General features: G+C 37.7%; 2 protein-coding genes across 2 annotated transcripts in view; both read left to right on the top strand.

Annotated features, from left to right (window-relative positions):
• Positions 1-12,522, top strand: part of CLPX (caseinolytic mitochondrial matrix peptidase chaperone subunit) — a 17,941-nt gene extending 5,419 nt beyond the window's left edge. Inside the window, exons 3-13 of the mRNA XM_009321464.1 lie at positions 1,420-1,574; positions 2,383-2,542; positions 3,754-3,795; positions 4,926-5,102; positions 5,951-6,115; positions 6,464-6,552; positions 7,099-7,263; positions 8,279-8,578; positions 9,084-9,176; positions 9,430-9,536; positions 10,662-12,522. Of these exons, the coding sequence (XP_009319739.1) occupies positions 4,979-5,102; positions 5,951-6,115; positions 6,464-6,552; positions 7,099-7,263; positions 8,279-8,578; positions 9,084-9,176; positions 9,430-9,536; positions 10,662-10,752 (1,134 nt within the window). The 5' untranslated portion in view covers positions 1,420-1,574; positions 2,383-2,542; positions 3,754-3,795; positions 4,926-4,978 and the 3' untranslated portion in view covers positions 10,753-12,522. The remainder of the gene's footprint in view (positions 1-1,419; positions 1,575-2,382; positions 2,543-3,753; positions 3,796-4,925; positions 5,103-5,950; positions 6,116-6,463; positions 6,553-7,098; positions 7,264-8,278; positions 8,579-9,083; positions 9,177-9,429; positions 9,537-10,661) is intronic.
• PDCD7 (programmed cell death 7) overlaps positions 11,637-12,674 on the top strand; it is a 5,208-nt gene continuing 4,170 nt past the window's right edge. Inside the window, exon 1 of the mRNA XM_009321535.1 lies at positions 11,637-11,645. Coding sequence (XP_009319810.1) covers positions 11,637-11,645 — 9 coding nt within the window. The remainder of the gene's footprint in view (positions 11,646-12,674) is intronic.

Below are 12,674 nucleotides of genomic sequence, written 5' to 3'. Positions count from 1 at the left end.
TTGTTGCTACAAAATAGTTATGTAAGAGGGGTGGGTGCATGCAAGGGGTTCCCCATTGCATTCCCATCAGGCAGATAACAGTGATTTGGAATGTTGCCATGAGAACTGCCCAGCTGTTACACAAATTTTCTTTGGAGTAGAGTTAATAAAGCTGTGACCATTACAGCTTTGTGTGCTACATTATTAAAATAATCTGCTGGCCTTACTTACAGTCATAAGGTGTGTTTAATATTAAAAAAAGAACCCCACTCCTCTCTTGCTGATACCAGCTCTATGGGAGGCAACAAGTTATAAATAAGCAGCTTGTTTATTGCTAGAGGTTGTTATTAAAATCAGCTGCTACTACAGTGTTCAAGCCATTTTCTAAATACTTTTTATGATTTCAGAAGTTTTGACATTGAAGTTTTTCATGTGGTTGTTTTGCTACATTTACTTTGCTTTTAATTTAATACATTTACTAATATATTTACTTTAAATCGGTCCTGTTGCACATGATTTGCATTTAATAGCATAGCAATATGGTCAGAAAAGATCTGTTTTGAATTACGGTTTTATTCTTCTCTACTATTTTCGATTATTTCAACTTTGCTTTTCTGAAGGAGGAAAAAAAAAAATAACACAAGTTCTAGTTTGCAGGCTTTTGAAACAAGTCTTTGCAGATAACATGATTTCTTGAGTCATGGTTCAAAAAGTCAGTGGTAGGAGGGTTTGGCTTTTGGAATTTGAAAGAAATTTGTTCTGCTCTTGACAGTAAAAATAAATAAGCAAAAGATCTTGCAAAACATCAAAGTCCTGATCATCTGTTGAATACCACACCTGCCTCTTTTTGGGATGAGCCCTTTGTGTGACACCACTGTGCTCCGTGTCCTGGGCTTAGGTGACTCGAGCATGCTCCATAGCATTCCACAGCCAGTGGGATGCAGAGACCAGGAGCTGCCACAGCTGTCCTTTCCTGAACCTGCTGTGTGCTGTCTTTGATATTGTAGATTGCTTCCCCGCACTTTAGAGTAGTCTGTCCCTAACCACAGGGGTTTTTGCCTGCTAGTTTGAGAGTTAGGAACAATTCCTGCATAGTTAGAAGCCCTCATTAATTTTGCATTGCTCTGAGATGCAAAGTTTCCTCTTCCAAGTGTAGTGCTACTGATTAAGTATGAAATAGATTTTTTGCTTTTTAATCCCTTGTTTGGTTGCTGCCCTGTGTTGTGACTTCTTGGGCAAATTGCATTCCCTCTGTGTCAAATGTCATAGTCCAATAACTGCTTTTAAAGCTTCTAAGTTGAAGGAAGGGGAAGTGTTGTGTAAACACAGAGGTGGCTGTGCTGTCTTACAGGTGCTTGTCCTGTGTATGATGAACTCAGGCAGTTGAATGAATGCTGTCTAAGCAATTCCTCTTACTATTTTGTTTTACTTCTTCTGCAGCTTCCACCCGTTTTGTGAAGTGTGAGAAGTGTCACCATTTTTTTGTTGTACTGTCAGAGGCAGACACAAAAAAGAGTATTATTAAAGAGCCCGAGTCAGCAGCAGAAGCTGTGAAATTGGCATTCCAGCAGAAGCCGCCACCTCCACCGAAAAAGGTGTGGTTCTTAATTTCACCCCAATAATGCTTTGCTTCTTAATCTGCATCAGGTGTGTAACGGTTTACTGTGACAGAGCAACAAACAAGAAAGATGATTAGCTCAAGATTAAACCTTTGAAAGCTATATGACCCAGCAGAGCACTGATAAAGGGAACAAGTAGATCCAATAAAAGTAGTTGGGCTTGTTTTCCTCAGCCTTTGTCTTGTGACCTTCATTTTCTCCTTGTGACCCTGAGGCTAACCTCAACCCTCACCAACCATGGTATCTTTCATTTCCTGCTATGGCCTCATATTCTGCACCCTAATGTTAGCAGCTTCTTTGTGTAGCTGCAGAACTTTTATTTGGCCTCTTTCTGGGTGAGAACCGTGGCTGACTAGCTTGTGGTGGTGACCTATCCTAAGTCATTTGGTTTCCCTCTCCTGAACAGTGAGGGAGCTTATTGTGTTTCTCAGTTCCTAGTGGACTGTAATGGTTTCTGAAGCTGCATGTGGCTCCTGGATAGACTTCTTGTAAGACATGAAATATTCTTGAAATTTCTGTTCCTCTTACAAAATTGGGTGAAAATGACAAGGGGTTCAAATGTTAGTAGGGGAGAACTGACAGACACAATATGATTCTGTAAACCCTATATTTTTAAGTAAACTTATGAACAGGAATATATTTTGTGTTTTAGATGTTGGGTTTCTATTTCTCAGTTCTGTAATGGTTGGTTTAGAGCAAAGTCCATCTTTGGCACAATGTACTATTTTTTCTTTTTTGCTGCAAGGTGATGTAGAAGTGTTACTAAGATTGAGTTATTTTTCAGATTTATAACTACCTCGACAAATACGTTGTTGGTCAGTGTTTTGCCAAGAAGGTGCTTTCAGTTGCTGTGTACAATCATTACAAGAGAATCTACAATAATATTCCAGCTAACCTGAGACAGCAAGCAGAAGTTGAAAAGCAGACTTCTTTAACACCAAGAGGTTTGTATGATGTTTGGTATTTTTCTGGTCAAATAAAACTTAGCATTTCAGGACCCTAACTTAAGAAACCTGAGAGAGGTTTTACCTCAACACTAGATGTTCTGTAACTGAAATGATCTAAAAGAATTTCTATTAAATTTTCACTGCATGTGAACTTCTGTGATTTATTTAAATAGTAATCCAGAAGGTTTATGATTCCATGGGTATTGCCTACTGTATTACATGGTTAGCATTTTTTACTGACACATGTTATTAGGTATTTTCCTCTAACTTTTTAAATTGAGCCTCCTAAACTTTTCTTTCTGATCTCATTTACTGCTTAATGGTAAATCTGCTGCTTAATCTGCAAGCAACAATGCAGATTGTGAAGACAATATTTTGTATAGGTAACCTGATGAAGAGCTAGCTTTCTAACCTCGCTTGCTGCAGTTGGCAGCATCTGTTGGTCACCATAGTATTGTTCCATATCTAGCAGGTGTAGATGGTTACTCTTGGCAGTACTTTTGCTACTGAGTAAGTGTGTAGCTATGTTGATCTAATTTATTTTTAGAAGTAGGATTAAGTTACTGTCTCTGATTCAAAGTGTACCTTGATTTTTTTTTTAAAGGTGTTTTGTTCTGTCTTGCAATAAATAGTATGCTAAGCAAACAGAAATCTTCTTTTTTTTTTTTTTTTAATTTATGTAAAGAAGTATTTTAACTGGGGGGGAAACATTAGTAGCACTGTTCTGGTAATGGTAGGAGAGCAGTTGTCTACCTGGCACAGAGAAGTTCCTGACCCCCCACAGGAAGAGAGATTAGTGCACACCCAGAGGGACTGGCAGTGAATGTTTATGATGAATAGTACTTTGAAATTTGTGAAGTCTTACATTGTAACACTCAGATATAAATGTGAGAGCTTAAGGAAGCCTTCTCAAAACAAAATTATATTATAGCATTTTTTTCCCCTTCTATAAGTGTTTTTAAAATGAAAATCAGAGGTAATAGATTGTTACTGTTTTAAGTAATAGGAAGCTTGCTGTCATTTTAAAAGCATGCAAGTTGGATTTTGGGTTAAATTTGACAGCAATAAAAACTGATTCATGTGGGGATTTCTTGTTAGAAATACATTCATACACAGTGATGAGATGTATTCAGAAGAGGGCAAGAGGTGGAGAATTTATAAGCTTTTATAAACTTATTTTTTATTACTGTTTTCATCCTCTCTCTTAGAATTAGAAATCAGAAGACGGGAGGATGAGTACAGATTTACAAGTAAGTGAACTCTCTCCTCATGTCCTCCTCTGCAATATCTACTCTTTCGATGTTAATGTCGAATAGTCTTCAGTAACTGCTAGTTTGAAATGCTGGGTAAAATGCTGTTTGCTTTTCTTCTGCAAGTAAATTTATGGCATTGAGTATATTTTTAACGGAGGTGACTAGGATCTGACTCTTTATTTAGTTCTAGGTGGAAAGCAAGTAAAATGTAAAGATACTTTTAAAGAGTTGGTTAAATAATTATCTGTCCTTAGAGTTGTCCTCAATAGAAGAAGTGGAAATTGAGATTTATTTTTAATTTAGAACTGAGGTGTGATTATATTAATAATGCCACACAAAATATGATGGGAGGTGGATAATAAGGGAAGTTAGGCAACTGTTTTCTGCAGGGTATTTGTCCTCTTAAAAGGCACTGTCACCTTGAACCTCAGAATGCCTTTTTTTTTAATCTGGGTGAGGTCAATCATGTTTATTTTCAGTCCACGGGAACTGTCACTGGCTATTGAACTTCTTTCTTAGTCTAGTGTAGATCACTTTGTAATCCCAGTTACACTTCTTCAAACCAGTTTTCTTAATCTTCAATATTCTACCCTGCGAGCCAATTAAAACTAGTGCTCTGAAAAAAGAAAATCCAGCTCAATCTCTGTATCTGTAACAACTGAACTAAGACAAGTCTTTAATTTTTGAGAGTAGACCTGTGCATTGCTCTTGTAATTGTTTTAATACGCTAGTTCTTGATCTCTATGATGAGAAAGTACAACAGTTTGGCTTTATTTCTTTTCATATGTTTAAAAAAACAAGTTAGAGTTAAAATGAATCCATTTGTAAGGACTGAACATTTCTTTAGCACTTGTTTTTAACGTAGAGGAATATTTTTAGATAATCACTGTATCATTAAAAATTCTTTTCAGATATGCAAATATGTGCTTGTACAAAAATATGATTGGAACTGATGTTTTTGTAATAATTGCACCATTTTCTGTTGCAGTCCTGTCTCTAAACTTCTGTACAGATAGATAGAATTGTAGGTTTGCAGAACAAAACAGAAGAACCAAGCTTTTACTGTGTATTTAAGGTAATGGCAGACCTTGTCAGTGCTCAAACAGTACTACTGTTGTTCTCTTCAGAACTACTGCAGATTGCTGGAATCAGTCCACACGGTAATGCTTTAGGAGCATCGATGCAGCAACAAATGAACCAGCAGATACCTCAGGAAAAACGGGGAGGAGAAGTACTAGATTCAGCCAATGATGACATAAAACTTGAAAAAAGTAATATTTTGCTGCTTGGACCAACTGGATCAGGTATACAGCTGCGTGTTTCTATAGGTGTCAGGTTTTTCTTAGAATTGATTGTTAATGATTGATTTTTCTCTTTTGTGACTATTCCAGTTTGGTGTATAAAAAGCTAAACTGCGAATTCCAAACTGGGATTTTGTGCTTTCATGCCATGGTAACAAGCTGAGCTAAATGGCCTTGAAAAGGAAGGAGGTCTAGTCATGTGGTGTTTTGGTTTTTTATGCCTGTATTTACTGACTGATTAAAAGATGCAACTTTCATTAAGCTGAAATAAAACACATTTAAAGTTTCTCTGCTTTAGGTGGCAAGTTGAGATGCTGCGGTTGGTGTTTCACCTCTGGGACAGATCAGTTACGGGGGGTTAGAGAAATTATATTTGTGTGTTCATAAAAAGCGGGAGTGTTTGTGCTGAAGCGATAGCATTTTGCAGATATTTGGGAGAAAATTTACTAAATATTTTAATTTTGCTTCTCCTCAACTTCAAAAGAGGAGCAATTGGACTTTGCACTGCACCCTGAGTGTCTGCAAAGGGCTGCTGGTTTATTTAATCTTTAATCTATGCAAGTATGTAGATTTTTGGCTTATAAATTGTGTGACATTTTATTTGTGATACTGTATGCATTTCAAGCTGCCTCAAATGTGTAGTATTAGTCTAATTCAGAAATACAGCTTGCCCAACATAAAAAACACTATGTATGAAAACTGGCTCCCTTGGAAAATATATGAATATATGAACATGCTGGCATCGTTCAAAATATCCAATGACAGTAATGATGATCCTATGGCAAATATTTGTGTTTGTGTGCTTTAGAGAAACGTATGGCAGATACAACATACAGTTTTTATTTTCTCAGGTAAAACCTTGCTGGCTCAGACTCTAGCTAAATGCCTAGATGTACCTTTTGCTATCTGCGATTGTACTACCTTGACCCAAGCTGGCTATGTTGGGGAAGACATTGAATCTGTTATTGCGAAACTCCTGCAAGATGCCAACTACAATGTAGAAAAAGCTCAGCAAGGTAAACTTTTTACAGGATGTTTCCTGAAGTTCATTCATAGACTGTGTTAATCTTGCCTAAGTGTTCTAAACTTTGAGACCACCAGTATTTCTGTAATTTATATTCCTGTTTCATGTACCTGAATTTTAACACTTTAAATCAGAAATAATAAACCTGAAAAGAGCTCTAAACGTATCTTGTAGTTTTTGTTCTTGTCCATAACTGGACAAGATTGGATACACTTTCACAATCTACAGTATGGCAGTAGAACAGATTGCAGTTATCTTAAATTATGTTCTTCCCTGTGTGTAAGTTCTTCCTTCTCTTAAAAAGTGGAGTCTTCCTTAAATCCGTTGTCTGTAACTGCAGGAATTGTTTTTCTGGATGAAGTAGATAAGATTGGCAGCGTTCCTGGTATTCATCAGTTACGGGATGTTGGAGGAGAAGGTGTTCAACAAGTAAGTAATTCCGTGGAGTGATTTTTATTTTGTAAGCGAACAGCCCATCGAGCCTATGTATCATCCTATCATATGTCAAATAGCACGGGAGCATATAGAGTCATAGTTCTTCAGTCCTTAATTATTAACCTTTGAAACACTCATCTTTCGTCTTTACTTTCTTCATTCCAAAAAAATCTCAAAAGCAACTCCAGACCGCTTCATAGAAATGTTTTAATTGAAAAACGTCTTTGCAGTGTTCAGATAGCGAGTTGCAAAATGTGGCAAGAATAGATAACACTTTCCATTTTTGACAAAATTCTTAAAGCAATTCTTTACTATGTGCAGCTCATAATGTGCATGGGAGTCACATTAAAGAAAGATTTTTGTCTATCTTTGAGTGGGATTGTTTGTCTCATGGAAAACTAATTTCTTACTGTTACTATAAAGGTATAAGTGATTAAAAAATGTAAGTGCATCTGTGCAAGTAAGCACAGTATGGTGCGCCTTCTTACATGATGCTACACGGTGGAATTTTATATTGTTTACTTCTTCTCTCCTTCTTAGGGCTTGTTAAAATTACTAGAAGGCACAATAGTAAACGTTCCAGAAAAGAATTCTCGTAAACTACGTGGAGAAACAGTACAGGTTGACACAACGAACATCCTCTTTGTAGCTTCTGGTGCTTTTAATGGTCTTGACAGAATTATCAGCAGGAGGAAAAATGAAAAAGTGAGTGCATCAGGCTGTATTTGAACTGAAATATGACTATTTTAATTACTACTCACGGTACTCACTCCTAAAGGTCTTGCTATATTTGTAAACCCACTAAGATTGTTTGTAGAGCAGTGGTTTTCCATCTGTTACCTGGGAACCTGAGGTCAAGCCTAAGAAAGATAGCAAAGAACAAGCCTATTGTTAGTAGGCTTAAGTAGCTTGCAGTGGTCTCTGCTTCCACAGAGAAATTTTTAGCATATGCAAATAGGAAAAAAATAGGGGGGGGGGAAGATTGAAAGCTGTTGGTAGGGGACTTGCTGTCCATACTTACATGGTAAACTTTTTACGTTATTGTCATGTCCTGTGTTTCTTAAAAACAGAATATGTGAAACAGTTCTAGCAATTATAATAGGATTTCTTTTAGTTGGAGTGTACCACGTATGAAACTGGGAAAACCGTTGGATATCAGCAGAAAAAAACTTTTACTGTTGATACTCAGATAGTTTGAGCAAATGGTGCTAAAAGCTATCATCTTCTTAAAATACCTGGTCATGCAGTTCACTGTTTCGTATATTAATGTCTGGAGACCGAGTTCTTCTGGCCGTAGCTTTCTGACGAAATGTGCACCCCGCTTCTTAACAGAGGAGTGACTGAAATCCAAATTACTGTTTATGATAACTCATGTAGCTTTTCATGTAAGCATTGTTGCATTTGCTTCACTTCTGAAGAGCCCTTTTAGTGTCACTGGTATTTGTAAACTTATCAGAACACGTTACTAACTTTTTTTATTTTAAGAAAAACTTGCTCTTAGGATGATGTATTAATACTTTACTGAGGGAACTAAATGTTATAAGGAACTGATTGTGTGCAAGGGGTCTAATTTCACTATAAGTAATTTCTTGAGCTTGAATTAATATGTAATGACATAATCGGTCAGTCCAGGTTTTTTAATGCACATGGAACGTGATTTAGTTACATAAAGAAAACTTAACTGTTACAGTTCTGTAAGCATAACATGTTTGTTTTGCAGTATCTAGGATTTGGGACACCATCTAATATGGGAAAAGGCAGAAGGGCTGCAGCAGCAGCTGATCTTGCTAATATAAGTGGAGAGTCTGATCCACATGAGGATATTGAAGAAAAGGATCGCTTGCTGCGTCATGTGGAAGCCAGAGATCTCATTGAGTTTGGCATGATTCCTGAGTTTGTGGGACGTTTGCCCGTTGTGGTTCCTCTTCACAGCCTAGATGAGAAAACTCTTGTACGGATTCTTACTGAGCCACGAAATGCTGTGGTTCCTCAATACCAGGCACTTTTCAGCATGGATAAGGTTTGAATTTTTATTTGATGACTCTTCAATATTCTTGTTTATAAATACAGTGTTCAAGCGATCTAAAATATCAGTTGAAATCACTTCTTCCCCCCGCACGTGCACCTCCCCACTCTGGGGGAAAAAAGTAAGCTAATTCATTAAAACCTGACCGGTTTAGATTGGATAACTGTCCTTGTGGGGCAAGTAATCTGGAAGTTGTTGAGCTGCTCTTCATGTTAACATTCAAGTGAATATCTGTGACCTTGCCTAATAGGCATCGAGAGCCTTCATGTACTGTAGAGGCACTTACAGTAGTTGTAGGTAAAGGGACATAGTCAATACGAGTAACCTTAGTCAAAAAAAAAGTGTAACTGAAGCTTTATGTCTAGCTTAAATGTTCTGGTCTGTAACAAGTAAATCGCTACTGTTTGTTATTTTCAGTAACGCTTGCACTGTCACACTCAACACACTGTTGAGTTATAAATGAAATAATTAACTAAACTTACCATTTTTCTTTATGTAGTGCGAATTAAATGTAACTGAAGATGCATTGAAGGCCATAGCCAGACTGGCCCTGGACAGAAAAACTGGTGCGAGAGGTCTTCGATCTATAATGGTGAGTACATTAAGTCTCATATTGAGTAAATGAGGCTACCTACGTTCGTGTGTATGGACCTAATCGTGACAATTTTCAGTCAAAACCTCACTTAGTTCTGGGTCTTATATGGGTACAGTAAGTCTCTTTCTAAAACTTGGGGGTATTCAGAGTTCTTCCACGAAAACTCTCCAGCTCTGAAAATCACCTGCTAACCATGTTGTTGTGTAGAAGAGGGCATACAGAAATATTTTTTCCCTCTATTTTCTTGTAGGAAAAGCTGTTGCTGGAGCCCATGTTTGAAGTGCCCAATTCTGACATTGTATGTGTGGAAGTTGACAAAGATGTTGTAGAAGGCAAAAAAGAGCCAGGATACATTAGGTAAAACCATAACGGAAGTATCAGAACAGACGAGTAATACAGCTAGACAGGTATTCTGATGTTTGCTATAGGAACAAGCGTATAAACACAAAGCCATGCACACAACCTAAAAAGGATCCATTTCTCTGTATACAGTACACGGCTGAATTAGTGCCTATTCTGTCCTAGAGACTTTGGGTTTGTATTGCTTTAGTTTTTAAGCAGAAATTTAAAAATAAACTTATATATGAAGTTACTTTAAGCCTTTTGTGTGTGTGTGTGTGTATACCTGTAGAAATAGAAGTAAATTATAAGCATCTTAAGTTAACAGTAAAAATCGGAAGTTTAATTATGACTGTACTGAAATTTCTGAAACAGAACTTTTTCCTTTCCCCTTCCACTTTCTACCACTGAGGTGGTGGGCTTTTTTTAGTGCAAGCTCCAGGCTGCTGCTGTTTTCTTCTCTATTGCTCTTGTAGCAGTGGAGAGCCACAAAGGCACATCTGTTGGTTTGCTGAACTCTTGTTAAAATAATCAATTTAATGTTGTAAAGTTTGTATTACGGTAATGATGTGGTGGAACACTGAAAGCACTGGACAAATCTGGATTTAAAAAAAAATCATAACTTTAGTGAACAAAGGATGGAGTCGGGAGGGGATGGGTCAGGTCAAAAACACAGGCCTGAAACTTGGAAACTCTGGCGTGGTTTCCACCTCTGACAGCTTTTTTGAGTACGTGCTTTGTATTGCTCTGTGTCTGTGCCTGAAGCTTGGCTCAGCACACCTAGTGTCTCAGAGGGAGTGGTTGGAGTGGACAGCATTACTCTTACAGCGATGGTTGCTTTAGGTGATTTTGTAGAGCACCAGCAGCCACGTTTGCTGAAAATTTAAAATGTACTAATTAAATCAAACAACTTTACTGAAAATCAAAAGGCTATTGAATTCAGTAACGAGACTGCATACTGGTGGTAGCGTGAATCTGCACAGCACCGTTTTCAGATCGGAAGGTTGTTTAGCAGATGGATGCTTGTCAGAACATTTGTCACTGGGGCACTTTGCAGGTGGTGTGTTTGCCAGAAGCTATGGAAACTGTCTCCGTTCTTTTCCTCAATTTCTGAAGTATCTGATCAGTTCGTTTTAATTATAGGGCTCCCACTAAAGATTCATCTGAGGAAGAATATGACTCTGGCGTTGAGGAAGAAGGCTGGCCTCGACAGGCGGATGCTGCGAACCATTAAATACTGTCAGAATGCTCGCCCGCATAAAGCGCGCTTGGTTATTTCCTTACGATTGCCTCTGGCTTCAGTCTGATACTAAAGGCATTGGATCTATCTCGGCTACGATACGTGATGAGGAACTTTATTAGATAAATCAGATCGTGTATTTTATTGCAACATCACATTGATTTATTTGATGGACGTTGTGTGGACTTGGATGGCATAATGTTCACATATGAATTGTATATTACACTTGTACGATTAAAATGTATAGCAAATATAGCAGCACCTGGATTGCTCTTCCTGGAAATCAAAACAGCAATGCAGGTGCTGCAGATAGTTAGATTTTACAATAATGTTACTCTACAAATGGGAAATCAAGATTAATAATTAGTAGAGGGTGAATAAACTATTAGCTCCTCATACGACTCGCAGGGGGTTACGTTTGGGTCAGTGTTAGATTTCTGCTGGTGTTTGAAACCCGATGGGTGCTGGAGTGACTTGTTACATTGGTGGGGGAGGAAGCCCTGCAACAGGCTCTTGGGAAAACTGGGACACGCTTTGTGACGCTGCTGGGAGACTTTGCTAGAATGTGACACTAGTTTGTTACAGTAATTTGAACGCAATATCAAATAATACCCTTTTCTTCACCTCTCCAATAGGAGTAAGTTTCGGTCACCTTGAATACTGTGAAAGAAGGTGAAGTCAGTAATTCGCTAACTGTCCCAGAAGGGTAAACAAGATTTCTAGGAAGCGGTAAGCCATCGGAATTTGGACGAGAAGTCGACATAAATTTTTAAATATTAATGTTCTAATATAGTACATTTTGTTTAACGTATTGGAACTATCATGCATCAATTTTTTGGTGCCAGGTATTTGCCCAACCTATCTTATAATGTTAAGAGATGAAAGAAGTAAATGTATAATATTTTTGATGTAATCGGTAGCGATTGTTCACATGAGACAGTGCTTTTTAAGTTATACGCTCAAATGCTAGTATTGCATCTTGTGGTTTTGTCTTTGACTCTTAGTCCCGCAGCAGAGCAATCCTCCCTCTTCTGTTCGAACCAAAACCAACTCAATCCTTTAGGAAAGTCTTTGTAAAAAACACTAAAGGACCTGTATGTTTTTGATTTGTTTCGGGAATTAAAATTGTTGCTTACAACTTCGTTTTGTCCTTCGGTGATACGTGGACTTAAGTTTTACTGACCCCTTTTTCTAAAATGTTAATTCAAGCTATTTAAATAAAACTTTCATCGTTCTTTTCAGTTTAGTGGATGTTTTAGGACAGGAAAGGATACTGCAGATGCGTTGACCCTCTTTTTGTTGTTAACTTTTGTCAGGTAATTTTATGTAATACTTGTGTTCTTACCTAGAAGCAGCGTGATGTGCAGCTGTAGCCAGATGCAGCAGACACTTCCCTTAGGATTTCAGGTTTTTTCAGGTTAAATGACCCACTAATGGTTCAGAAAAAGCTGTGTTCAGAGTTGAGGATACTCCCGTTTCCCTTAAAACGGGACTGTGTGGTGAACTATCTGTAACTGCATCCTCGCTTTCCCTTTTGTAGAGTGAAAAAATATAACCGCTTTTACTTCTGAATCCTTTAATTCAAATCCTTTTTTAAATGGACTGAAAGAACGGCGTTTTAGGCGAAACTGTTCAACAACTTAGTTTTGAAAGTTGTTTGGAATTATATAACCAAGAACTGTTTTTAAGGAAACAAAATGCTGTGTAACTACAGTTTGTACTTCACCTCTGGCCTTTGAATAAAACAAAGCGAATATTCAAGCAGCGGAGAGTTGTCATCCCTGACGTCATCCCCAGTAATTCTGAATTTTATGGGTAGTTGGAGTTTCTGAGGCTTTTTTTTTTATTTTTAAAGTGGATCTATATGAAGGAGAAAAGGCGCTGCGGGGCAGGCGGAGCCCTGCTCGGGGCAGGCA

This window comes from Pygoscelis adeliae, unplaced genomic scaffold (assembly GCF_000699105.1).
Source record: "Pygoscelis adeliae isolate BGI_AS28 unplaced genomic scaffold, ASM69910v1 Scaffold13, whole genome shotgun sequence".
Lineage (NCBI taxonomy): Eukaryota > Metazoa > Chordata > Aves > Sphenisciformes > Spheniscidae > Pygoscelis > Pygoscelis adeliae.
This window is presented reverse-complemented; position numbering and strand designations above follow the sequence as displayed.